General features: G+C 50.2%; 1 protein-coding gene across 1 annotated transcript; it reads left to right on the forward strand.

Moving 5' to 3' along the window:
* The first annotated feature begins 300 nt into the window (after positions 1–300).
* Positions 301–12,667, forward strand: Ddrgk1 (DDRGK domain containing 1). The gene is made up of 9 exons (XM_005365601.2): positions 301–464; positions 1,377–1,583; positions 2,690–2,802; positions 2,972–3,073; positions 6,080–6,202; positions 6,551–6,589; positions 10,846–10,902; positions 11,323–11,371; positions 11,697–12,667. The coding sequence occupies exons 1-9, from the start codon at positions 374–376 to the stop codon at positions 11,861–11,863; spliced, it is 948 nt and encodes a 315-aa protein (XP_005365658.1). The 5' UTR covers positions 301–373; the 3' UTR covers positions 11,864–12,667.
* The last annotated feature ends 274 nt before the right edge of the window (positions 12,668–12,941 follow it).

Here is a 12,941-nt window from a genome sequence, read left to right on the forward strand (position 1 = left end):
GGGCATGTGTGTCTGTGTACAACGTGCGTGCCTGGGGTTAGAGAAGGTCTGAAGAGGGCATCAGATCCTTTGTAACTGAAATCACAGAAGGTTGTGAGCCACCATGTGGGTGCTGCGATCCGAACCCGAGCCCTTTGGAAATGCAGCCAATGCTCTTAGCTGCTTCGGAAATGCTGATCTTAGGGTCTCCACTTCCCGAACGCTGGAGTGACAGGCACGGGGCGGCAGCCCGGACCGGATTAACTGAGGTCCTGTCACCCCTGGGCGGGGGCGGAGCACAGCGTACGGCTGGGCAGAGCGTACGGTAGTGGGCGGGGCCTAGCGATCCGGGTCCCGCGGGCGCGCCGGCTTCACGGCGAGGCTGTCTGTCGTCATGGTGGGGCCGTGGGTGTACCTGGCGGCGGCGGTTTTGCTTATCGGCCTTATCCTCTTCCTGACTCGCAGCCGGGGTCGGGCGGCAGCAGGTAGGAGGTGCCGCCTTCCCAGGGCTGAAGGAGTCCGTTTCTCAGGCTTCCTGGGCTTTGGTAGGCCCTGGCGTCGCGACTCGTGCGCACGCACTGACGTGTCTTGCCGTGCTTACGAGGAGCTCGTGCGCGGACCTGGGACAGCTCTGCGCACGCGCGTGTGGATGCACTCGGGACTAGTACGGAGCTTAGAGTTAGGGATGCAACCTGGGGACCAAGCCTGCGGTTCTGCTCTGCACCAATAGGAGAGGCTGCAGGTTTTCTAATCCTGCCCTGTGTGTTCCGCTTACTGGCAATTGGAGGGCGAGGCAGCCTCAGGAAATTCTGAAGGCGTCTCCTTCCCCATCAACGAGGGTCACCCTCGCTGCTCGGCCTCCCCTTCACCAGGCTCAGAAGGCAGTGTCGTTGGCCTGGCACGAAACAGTCCTCCTTACTAACACTCCTTGTTTGCTTAGAAGTTTCAGAATGTCTCTGAGGTAAAGGTGATAGCCAGCAAATCTTCCAGGGAGGAGAGATTCAGCCCCTGACAGTGAAACGTGCTTCTGGTTGGAGTACCCTCTAAAATTATAGCATAGTGCTAAGAAATAAATGCCATCTTGCAGTGGACATCGAGTGCGATCTGTAAAGCTCAGGGTGAGAGCATCCTAGCGGGTCTCCCGCGAAGCGGAGGGGAGTGAGTTGAACGGAGATGAAGGCATTAAAGCGGGTAGGAAATGAGGAATAAGCTTGCAGCATCAGACCAAGGCATAAATAATAAAGGCTTGACTGAGCAAAGTTGGAACACTGGGCTGTGGGCAGCTATTGTCTGGAAGGAGGTTGAGCAGGGGAGGCCGAGACTCCCACAATACTATTCCTCCACACTATCAAGAGGATGGGCTGCTTGACAGTGTCATGGTTCCTCCCTCCCCGAAGCTGGTGGTGAACCACTGCACAATGAGGAAGAGCGGGCTGCAGCAGGCCAGGTAGCTCAGCCGGGGCCGCGGGAGTCTGAGGAGCAGAGAACTGGAGGCCGGCCACGGCGGCGGAGGGACTTGGGCAGCCGTCTCCAGGCCCAGCGTCGAGCCCAGCGAGTGGCCTGGGCAGAAGTGGATGAGCATGAAGATGAAGCTGTTATTCCAGGTGAGAGGGCCCAGCCTGGGGGAAGGGGACTGAATTCTGGGGGTTACCCAGAGTAGGTAAGGGCAAGGAGTATGAAGCCACAGTATAGGAAGGACGTTTAGTGGTGGGGCCAGAGTCTTGGGCCTGGACTTTGGTCCTTAAAGTCAACATTTGTTAGCCCAATCCGTTCTCCATCAGGCAATCCCTTTCTCCCTTCATCTTGGTTCAGTGGGGTTACCTGTAACCCTAGAATAAGTGCTTGAGGATAGAGACATTCCTGGTGACATGTACCTCCATATGTCAGCTACTTGGAGTTTCACGAAGTCCTCAGAATGAAAGGAAAGAATGTCTCTTCTCTGGTACTTGAAGTCTGACTTCAGGGTGAAGATGAGATTGCTAGACCTTACTCAGAATTTAGGCAAGTTTGGGACTTTTCCCTTGGTTTAACATTTGCCTTGGGATTATTAGCCCTTTTGGCTTAAAAAGAACGCGATAGTGAATGTGTGGTACGTGCTTATAATTCCTACATCAGAAGACAGAGGCAGGAGCATGGCAAGTTTCAGGCCAATCTGAGTAATATAGCTGTTTCAAAAGCAATACACGCAACAGGGAAGAGGCCTCTCGTCGCCAGCCTTCCTGTCTCAGAGTTCGGTCATATTCTCTGAGGCTCAGACATCTACATAGCATTCATTTTCAGCTGGCCCTGGAGTGGTCCTCAGGCTGGGGTTATTTTTTCAGTCTCCGTTAAGGTAAAGGGAGAATCCTGGTTGAATTTACAGTTGGAATAGATTTATGCACAGTGCCATCATTCCCTGGAGGTTTGGCACAGAGACTTCTGCAGGTACAGACACTGTGAGCCACAAACGTTCAGGGGTTGACATCGTGCAGCTGTGTAGTATCTAAAGTCTCATTTGTCCCCGTGGCCTTCAAATCCGTCAAGTACACACGTGTATGTTCTCACACCCACACTCACGTGTGCGTGCACATTTATGGTGGATGCTTTTGAAAGGCAGAGGGGGTGGAAACCCCACTCCACCCCCACCCACCCATCCCTTAAGGAAGGTGAACGGGGGAGGGGGAAGGAGTTCTGCCTAGGGCTTCAGTTGTTTTTGTCTGACCATACCCAGCCCAGGAGGAAGAAGGCATTGAGAAGCCAGCAGAAGCTCACCCAACAGGGAAAATTGGAGCCAAGAAACTACGGAAGCTAGAGGAAAAACAGGCTCGAAAAGCCCAGCGTGAGGCAAGCAAGAGGATGGGGCACGGCTCCCGAGGGACTGTCTTTGGGGTCCCTTTGATGCTAGGCTGGTATTCGCTGTCTGCCTGGCTTTGTCTCCTGCAGTCTTAGCCTATGTCCTGGCACAGGACTAGGCAGAGGAAGGGGAGATGTGTATAAAGAAACCTCTCTCCAGGCAGAGGAGGCTGAACGTGAGGAACGAAAACGCCTAGAATCCCAACGAGAAGCCGAATGGAAGAAGGAAGAGGAGCGGCTTCGCCTGCAGGAAGAGCAGAAGGTGAGACTGACTCCAGACACTGTCGTCTGACCTGTTATAGCCTAGCCTTGCTCCTGGATAGCTCCCAAATGTCTCCATCCTACAAGATAGGCCACGGTACCATACTGGGTGTGGTGGTGGCTCGTATCTCTAATCCCAGCACTTGAGAAGCTGAGGCAGGTCATCTTGGACTAGCTAGCTAACTCCTATCTACAAAACAGAAGATGGTCTGTGGATCCAGTGCAGGGGCCTGCCCTTGTTTATTCTTTCCCCTGGCCTTAAAATATCACCTGTGGAAGCACTATAGGTTTGAACTGAGGGTTGTTGTTGTTGTTGTTGTTGTTGTTGTTGTTGTTGTTGTACTCAAGATAGTATTTCTCTATGTAGCCCTAGCTGTCCTAGAACTCACTCTGTAGATCAGGCTAACTTTATACTCAGAGATCCACCTGCCTCTGACTCCTGAATGCTAGGACTAAAGGTATGTGCCATTATCCCTGGCTCTTTTTTAAAAAAAAATAAAATTTGTGTGTATGGGGTTTAAAAAATAAAAAGCCAGACATGGTGGGTGTATACCCAGCACTCGGGAGTCAGAGGCAGGCAGATATCTGAGATTCAGGACAGCCAGAGCTATATAAAGAGACCCTGTGTCAGAAAAACAAACAAAACAAATTATATGGGTCTTTTGCCTGCGTGTCTGTGCACCTGTCACTCTGTGTGTGCCTGGTGCCTGTGGAGGATAGGAGAGGACTTCTTAACTTCAGTTAGAAATGACTGTGAGCTACCATGTGGGTTCTGGGGTTGGGACCCAGGTCCTTTGGAAGAGTGACCAATGCTCTTAACTGCTGAGCAAACGCTCCAGCCCAGAGCTGGGGATGCTGTGACCATGAGCTGCGAAGAACAGAACATTTGCAGAACATTGAACATGGTCAGAGCATCTGGACAGAGAAAGCACCGAGGAGAAAAGGAAGTGGAGAAATAGGGCAGTTCTAGGTCCCAAGGACCTCGAGGTTCTCCACAGTCTGAAGAGATGGGTGAATCCGTCCAGGGCCTGGCATAGAAGTGATCTTGGAGAACTGGAGCCACCACAGAAAGGTGGTTCGTGGCTCCTTGTCTGCCAGATTATTCCAGATCTAGGTTTCCAGGAAAGGGGAAAGTGCAAACATGTAGGGTACATAAACAAGAGGGCCTCTGGCAGGCCTTGTTCCAGAGCTCCCTGTCTGCAGCAGCCATGGAGGCGTGGCAGTGGGAGGCATGAGCAGAGGAAGTGATCATGCCTAATATACCTTCGAGGTTCTGACTTCCTCCCTGTTTTAGGTTTCTCAGCAGCTGTATATATGGTACATTTCTCAAAGCAATAGTAACACACTCTTAGATTAAGGGTCACACTTTTTCAGATATTTTTTTCTTCTTTTTGGTTTTTGAGACAAGGCTGGCCTTGAACTTGCTGTGGAGCCAAGGATATGCTTTCCTCCTGTTTCTCCTTCCCAAGCCCTGAGAGGAGAGGTGCACCATTATGCCTTGTTTAGATGGGAATTAAACCCAGGGCTTCATGCTTGCTGGGCAAAGACCCCACCAACTGAGCTGCATTCATCCCAGCCCTAGTATTTTTTTTTTTCTTTGCCAGTTATTTTATATGGGTGTTTCGCCTGTACATATGCTTGGAGGCCAGAAGAGGGCGCCAGATTCCTCTGGACCTGTAGTTACAGACTGTTGTGAGCCACTGTGTAGGTGCTGGGAATCAAACCCAGGTCCTCTGGAAGAGCAGCCACTGCTCCTAACCACTGAGCCATCTCTCCAGCCCAAATACTTTTCTTTTGCAGGATCATACCTAATGTACCATGTTTCATTTACTTGTCATTTCTGCTTAGGCCTCTGTGGGATTTAATTGTCAGGTTTTCCTTGTTTATCCTCTTGGTAGATTTGAAAAGTACTGGGAAAGTAGTTGCAGATTGTACCTTGGTTTGGATTGACTGGTTTTTATTTCATTTTATTTATTTTTTTTAAATTAAAAAAATAAGAGCTGCCCTATGAGTGCTAACAACCAAACTTGAGTCCCCTGAAAGAACAGCCAGTGCTCTTAACTGTTGAACCATCTCTCCAGCCTGCTTTTCTTTTTAATTAATTAATTATTATTTTTGAGACAAGGTCTTAACTATGTAAAGACAGGCCTCACTCCTCAACAGGGTGTCCCCAACTTGTGCTCTGCTTACCTCTGCCTTCAGAATGCTGGAGTGACCTGTGTCTGTCTTGTGGTTAGGATGGGGTTGGGTTTGGTTTTGTTTCCCAGTACTGAAAATTGAACACTGCCTGTGCCTTCCAGGGAAGTGCTCCACTGTTGAGCTATTACTGTTTGCTTTTACTGTTTTTTCCCATCTTCACATACTTGTTGGAAGTCAGTCACTGTTCTGCTGCATTTAGAAAGTAGAGAGCTGGATCTAGAGTGATGGGTCACTGGGTAAGAGTGCTCACTGCTCTGTCAGAGGACCAGAGTTTGGATCAGGCGGCACACCAACACCAGTATCCCCAGCTCAGGAGCGTCTGATGTCCACTTTTGGCCTCCATGGACAAGGGGGAGGGGAGCAAAGAGTCTGACTAAGAGGCAAGGTGATCTCCTCTGACGTGCATCAAGGCGGTCAGGACGGTTCTTCGGGTGAGGCTGTCTACGCAGGTGATTCAGAAGCCAGACCGTAGCGGGCTGGCTGCATGCATAGGTAGGAGGAAGTAGAATCTGCTGGTTGTTTGTGTCTGGACGTGACCAGGGAAAGTTGTGACATTTTCAAGAATTTTCTTCCTACGCTATCTCCTGAGCATGGGGGCGGGGGAAGGTCTAAGCAGCATTGCCAGGGTGATGGCAAGGAGAGAGCCTCCGCCTGTTGTTTAGCTTGAGACCAAGGGGTGAGAGAAGCACCTGGAGAAGCAGCATTTCTGGTGATTCGTGCTTGTGTCCTGCAGAGACAGCAGGGACAAGAGCAGATGTGAGTGGGCAGCTGCCCCAAATACCTACCTCTTCTTTGTCTGCATCCGCAGGAGGAGGAAGAGAGAAAGGCTCGGGAGGAGCAGGCCCGGCGGGAGCATGAGGAGTACCTGAAACTGAAGGAGGCCTTCGTGGTCGAGGAGGAAGGTGTCAGCGAAACCATGACCGAGGAGCAGGTGGGCCCATCATCCCTGGGAAACCTGTGCCACAGGGATAGTGTATGTTAGGTCCAAGGCCACTCACACCACCTTAGATCCTTCTGACTGTGTGCCGAGAAGCAGTTTGGATGCCCGTAAGTGTAGACCCCTGTGACTGTAGCCTTGGTCTCCACAGGGAGTGTTGTCCTGTCGTCCCGTACTCTGGGAGGCGCTTCCCATCAGGAAAGCAGGTGGTGGGGTGGGAACACAAGACAGCCTGCAAGCAAGCAGCATGCGGGTGAGCCAGGAGTGTAGCTAGCTAGGGCCAGGCACACAACTCTGTGCCTCCAGCCAGGGCTGGTACTCACTGGTTTCTCTGCTCTCTAGTCTCACAGCTTCCTGACAGAATTCATCAATTACATTAAGGTAAGAGGCTCAGAGAACTCTGGTATCTTCTCCTGCCATGTGAGTGTGCATAAGTATCTGTGCTATTTTGTGTAAGTTTTCAGGACCAAGTAAGGGCTGTCCCAGTCAGTCCTGGACTGGAATGGGCATGGGGTCCAGAAGGCTTGAGCTACTGTTTCTTGGCCAGGGAAGTCCCTTCCCTTCAGACCCAGAAGGTAGAGAAGGGACAGTGGTCTGTGTGGGAGGCTCCAGCCTCTGATGGCGTCCTAATTCTTGGTTTGACAGTTCTTCAGACCCCACGTTCAATGAGTCATCGTATTTTGAAGTCAATTCACATTTGTTTTCTGTCAGTTCTGTCACACTGAGGTGCCACTGAATTGGAACAAATGTCCTGTCCTCTGTGGTCCTGCCTGGGAACTTGGGCCTTCAAGAAGAAGTAGGATGGTGTTTCCATCGTAACCTAGGGTAGCCAGCAGTGTCTCTCCATCCATTGCCACCTCATGGGCTGCCCTGATGTTGCTCTGGGTTGCATAAGCACATCCTGATCCGCTTTGCTGCTAAGCAACTTCTCTCCCACAAAGGATGCGAGAAGGGGAGAGGTTTATAAGTGCAGCTCAGAGGTGCAGAGGCAGCTGAGGGAAGAAGTGCAGAGGGAGCGGGGGCGATGGTGGGGGTGGTATCAGGGGCTGCCAAGTAGCTGGGGCTTGCATAATCCTCCCCCACCTCTTCTAAAAGAGAGCAGAGTTTAGATGCCTCCCAGCAGCAGTGAGGGGCTGGGCACATGTCTAGGGCCCAGGATCCCTAGAAAGGAGAAGCGATAGCTTCTTCCAGAAGGTCCTTTTCCCTTAGGTTGTGAGCATTTCCCTAATGAAGCCCACACTCCACCCTGGCACACTGCCCTGAGCAAAATTTTTCACACTGTGCCGCTGTTGTTGCGAGAACTTCCTGTCCCTGACTACACGTGGGAAACCGTGCTTCCTCACGAGGCCTCCCAGGTGGGTTAGAGGTCAGCTGCAGGTTACCCTCTTTTCTGCAGAGGCCAGAAGAAAGTGTCCAGGTAGGTCTGGCTCTTGCTTTGGTGGCTCCCTGGAGATTCCTGCTTTGTTTTGTTTTGTTTTGTTTTGTTTTGTTTTGTTTTGTTTTGTTTTTGAGACGGTTTCTCTAAGTAGTTCTTGCTGTCCTGGAACTCACTCTGTAGACCAGACTGGCCTTGAACTCAGAGATCGGCCTGCCTCTGCCTCCTGAGTGCTGGGATTAAAGGTTTGTGCCACCATCATCTTGATGTTCTACAAACTCCTAGAGCTTAGGAATTTGTTCGGCCTGTGCTGGTTTATTCCCTGGGAGCTACCGTCTTGAAGGAAGAGGACTCCTGAAATCCATTCCTTCTAGCTTCTTCCTCACTCCAAGGCACCGGACCCTTTAGACACAATTTCAGAGCTGGAGGAGGGTTTCTGCACACAGCTCGATTTCACTCGAATAGTAAGGATGTCTGTTCTACTTCTACCATGGCTAGGTATATCTGTTAGCTCAAACCCACTTTTGACCCTCGTAGTATCCAGGCCCGATCCTCAGGAGCCAGTACCCCAAGAGGTGACTTCAGTTCTGCCCCAAGCTGCTACTGAGAGCTGAGTGCCTGGTCTGCTTTATAGGTAGAAGTTGCTGGCCAGATCACCTGTGCTTGCCCGATCCCTGGTCCAGCTGCTTCATGATTGTATCCTCCCCAACTCTCCCACCCCCACTTTGCACCCCTGCTTGTACATACGGTTTAGCATTCCGACAAGTCACATGCCATACGTAGCTGGGGAGGCAATCACCATGTCATTACTCCCCCAGCTCATTTCCTGTGGAAGACTCAGAGAGATGCAAAGGACCGCCTTCTCTAAAAGATTATGCTATATGTGGCACAGGTGGGGGCAGATGCATGTATGGACCCAGCTGTGACTCCTTGACTGAACGGCTGGAAGCTAGAGTTTCTCCTGAGGATGTGAGAGCAGCACGTGAAACATGGCACAGAAAGCCCATTCTCCGCTGCTAGGATGGTTACTTTGTGCGTTTGTATGTGTGTGGGTGTGTCTGTGTACGGGACATAGGACTGCATGCAGAGAGCACTTTCTCCGCTGCTAATATAGTTCCTTGGTGTGTTTGTGTTGGGGGGGTACGTGTGTGTGTTCGCGCACCTGTGTACGTGGATATGCACATATTCAGGAGGCTTCAGGTATTGTTGGTTCCTTGGGTATTGTCTGTCGTCCCCCCACCGCCACCCCCATTTTTTGTGGTTTTTCAAGACAAGTTTTCTCTGTGGCTTTGGAGCCTGTCCTGGATCTAGCTCTCGTAGACCAGGCTGGCCTCGAACTCACAGAGATCCACCTGCCTCTGCCTTCCGAGTGCTGGGATTAAAGGAGTGCGCCACCACCACCCGTGCCACCCTCTTTTTTATCAAAGGAGAGGGGGTGATGTGCAGTCTTTCTCTGGCCTGGAACTCACCAAGTAGGCTACAATGGCCGGCTAGTGATCCCCAATAATCTCCTTGTCTCTGCCTTTCCAGCACTGAGGTTTCAAGTGCACAGTGTCAGCACACCCAGCTGTTGGTTTTTGAGGCAGGTTCGAGTCTCACTGTGTAGACTTGAACTCTCAGCAATCCCTCTGCCTCTGTCTCTGCCTCCTGAGTACGTACATTGCCGCTTCAGTCATGCCCAGAGTCTGTGTGTGAGTCTGGGGATTGGACAGCACTTGACTGGGTGCCATCTTTCTATCCCTAGTGATGATTGTGTGGCCATACATACCTCAGACAGTGTGAAGAGGATAACTGAAAAGAAAATGTCAGGGTTATGGAAATCTAGTCTGAAGGGGTGGGAAACAAATATAAAGGAGGAGTGGTCTCCATGGTCCCTCATGAAAGGCCTGTTGTTTTTCCTTTTTTCTTTACTTCTGTTTGCCAGAGAGGCTTTTAGCTCAGGGGTAGGAATTGTGTTTCTTGTTTCCTATTCCTTCAACCCCCGCCCCTTTTTTTTAATGTGTGTGAATGTTTTTGCCTGCATGAATGTATTGCACCACATACATGCCTGTATTCCTGGAGTTCTGTGGAACTGGAGTTAGGCATGGTTGTGAGTCACCACATGGATGCTAGGAACTAAACCCAAGTCCTCTGAAGAGTACAAGTTCTAAACCACTGAGCCACCTCTCCAGCTCAGCTCTGCACCTTCTTAATGACTTGGCTGGCAGGTCCTCAGCAAACACAAGTCTAGATGAGTTTGGTTTGGTTTTTTGTTTTTCAAGATGGAGTCTCGCTGGGCGGTGGTGGCACACGCCTTTAATCCCAGCACTCGGGAGGCAGAGGCAGGCGGATCTCTGTGAGTTCGAGACCAGCTTGGTCTACAAGAGCTAGTTCCAGGACAGGCTCCAAAACCACAGAGAAACCCTGTCTCGAAAAAAACAAAAAAAATAAAAAAATAAAATAAAAATAAGATGGAGTCTCATAGCTCAGACAGGCTTTAAACTCAATACATGGCCAAAAATGGTCTTGAACTGACCTTCCTTCCTCTAACTGTGAAGTACTAGGATTACAGGTTTGTACCACAACACCTTACTTAGGTGTTTTTTATTTTTTTTTTAAGATTTATTTATTATCTATGCAGTGTTCTGCCTACAGGCCAGAAAAGGGCACCAGATCTCATTATAGATGGTTGTGAGCCCCATGTGGTTGCTGGGAATTGAACTCAGGACCTCTGGAAGAACAGCCACTGCTCTTAACCTCTAAGCCATCACTCCAGCCTCACCATTTTTTATTTTTAAAAGCTTTAAAACAAAAGACCAACATTTGGGCTGGCAAGATGGCTCAGCAGGTAAAGGTGCGTACTATCAAACGTCAAGATCTGGATAAGTCCTGGGAGTCACGTGGTGAATGGGGAGAGCCACTTCTGAGCATGTCCTCTAACCGCTCCTTGTGTGTTCTCGCTCTCTCTCTAAATAATTTTAAAATGTCCGTTTAAAAAAATGGTGTGTAAACCAAGTGGTGGTGATACACACCTTTAATCCCAGAACTATAAGGCAAGTTATAAAGTTATAAAGGTTGGTAGATTTCTTGAGTTCGAGGCCAAACTGTCTACAAAGCTAGCCCAGACAGTCAGGGCTACATAGAGAAACTCTGTCTCAAAAAAACAAACAAACAAACAAAAAAAAAACCTAGAAAACCTTTCTTTAAAAACAAGGTCATCTCACTGGCTCAGAGCTGGCTAAGTGGTCTCAGCCTCTCTCCCTCTTCTTCGTTTTATCCGTAGCAGTCCAAGGTTGTGCTTTTGGAAGACCTGGCTTTCCAGATGGGTCTGCGGACTCAGGTAAGCCCTGGAGCATGGGTTGGAACATGGAATGCAGCTAGAGAGTCTGTGTGGCAAGTGGGGCTGGCCTGAGCTTGGTAAACTGTGATGCTCCCAAGCTGACTCCAGCCAAGAGGGAACAGGGTATAGGAATTTCTTAGCATTCCAGGAATCCTACATTTCTACAGAGATGAAAAGAACAGGAAAGAAAAAGGAAATTCAAATGCCATACTTTAGCCTTCCCTGTGACCAAAGCAGCCCAAATCCAGTTACCTCTTCCAGGTTGGCAGATCCTAGGATCAGAGCCCCTCCACTTGAGAGTTCCCTCCAAAGGGAATCGTCGTCACAGCCAGGGGACAAGCTGTCTGTAGTGGTAGAGAGGTAATGGGTCTGTGGGCATGGGAACCACAAGACAAGCTCTGAGACATGTTTCCTTCATAGGACACCATAAGCCGCATCCAAGACCTACTCTCCGAGGGAGCTCTAACAGGTGAGAGACAAGTCAGTCCTATGTATATACAGCTCTGGCCCAGGGGAGTGTGTGACCACAGAAGGCTACTGGGACTTGTTCCAAAGGCGGCTTGGCCTCTCCAGGGTGGGAGGGTTAAGCAGTGAGGGACACTGAAGAATTGGACTTGGTTACAAGGAAGACATAGAGGCCTCAGCCTGACTCATCTAGGTGGGATTTGATATACCAGGAAGGGCCAGGCTGACAGGAAAACCAAAAAGCTCTAAATCAGTTATAAAGGATAAACGGGCATTTTCAGGCTAGGTAGGGAAAGGGCTTCAATCCTACAACGTGCATGTCCCCACAGGTGTGATTGACGACCGGGGCAAGTTCATCTACATAACCCCAGAGGAACTGGCTGCCGTGGCCAATTTCATCAGACAGCGGGGCCGGGTGTCCATCACTGAGCTTGCCCAGGCCAGCAACTCCCTCATCTCCTGGGGCCAGGACCTTCCTGCCCAGGCTTCAGTCTGACTCCAGCCTTGACTTGAATGTATCCTGTGGCCTCCATGCATCACTAGACTTCCTGCCATCTTGGGGCAGGGATGCAATATGACCAGAAAGTTGTGAGTTAGAGGCCTCTGAGTGCTACTGAACTTCTGTGGCTTGGTGTAGAAGGCCTGGCCTGGGATCTCAGAGAAGCAAATGAAATCTACATCTCGGGCTGTATCTTAGAGGTGAGAGGGTCCCTTATGAGGTGGCAGGAGTCCTGTTTCATTAAAAACAAACTATTACACATTTATTGTATTCGTTTGTGCCCTGCAAGCCCAGCTCCCTCGATGAGTTCCCTTCTGGGGCAGAGCAAAGTGCAGATAGGAGAGTCTCTGAGGCCACACCTCCTCCAGTTGGTGAAGTCTCACCGTCTTATTTACAGACCCAGGAGTTCCAAGTAGAGCCAGGAGCCCTAAGGAAAAGAGTTACTGAGAAATGCCAAGGATAGAGACCTGGAGAGCTAGGTCTCACTCTGTAGCTTCTGAAAGGGAGGTCTCTGGAAGAAGGACTTGTCAGCTGCTTCTAAGACAGGAAGAGGAAGAAAGCCCGTTTGGACTGGGTGTCATTGTTCTGACCACACAGCACATGGACTCAGCCCTGAATCCTCAACCAAAAAAGCTCTGAGTGGCGTGGGTGATTCCACCCGCAGGAGGATGAGGAACATATGCTCAGAAGTGGGTGTGGGATGAGATGTGTGTCTCTTGCAGGGTCGTTTGCTCTGGTTCCCGTGGGCTGTCATACTATACTGAGAATAAGACACAGACACATTATTTTATTTTATGTGTATGGGTGTTTTTGCCTGTGTGGTTTGTATGCACCGTGTACATGCCTGCAGAGTCCAGAAGAGGGCATCAGATCCCTTGGCACTGGAGTTAGAAAGGGTTGTGAGCTGCCATGTAGATGCTGAATACTCTGGAAGAGTAGCTGGTGCTCCTAACCTTTGAGCCATCTCTTCTCTGGCCTCTTGTTTGTTACTTTGGTGAGTGAGTGTGTGTCTATACAAGATCTCACTAGCTGACTTAGAGCCATTGTATAGACCAAGCTGTCCTTGAACTCACAG

This window comes from Microtus ochrogaster, unplaced genomic scaffold (genome assembly GCF_000317375.1).
Source record: "Microtus ochrogaster isolate Prairie Vole_2 unplaced genomic scaffold, MicOch1.0 UNK3, whole genome shotgun sequence".
NCBI classification, from domain to species: Eukaryota; Metazoa; Chordata; class Mammalia; order Rodentia; family Cricetidae; genus Microtus; species Microtus ochrogaster.

Bases quoted from the DNA above. Each gene is read 5' to 3' on its own strand.
- Ddrgk1 (XM_005365601.2), top strand. From the start codon at position 374: ATGGTGGGGCCGTGGGTGTACCTGGCGGCGGCGGTTTTGCTTATCGGC. The intron at 465-1,376 runs GTAGGAGGTGCC...CCCTCCCCGAAG, and splicing joins CCGGGGTCGGGCGGCAGCAG to CTGGTGGTGAACCACTGCAC. The intron at 6,203-6,550 runs GTGGGCCCATCA...TCTGCTCTCTAG, and splicing joins AAACCATGACCGAGGAGCAG to TCTCACAGCTTCCTGACAGA.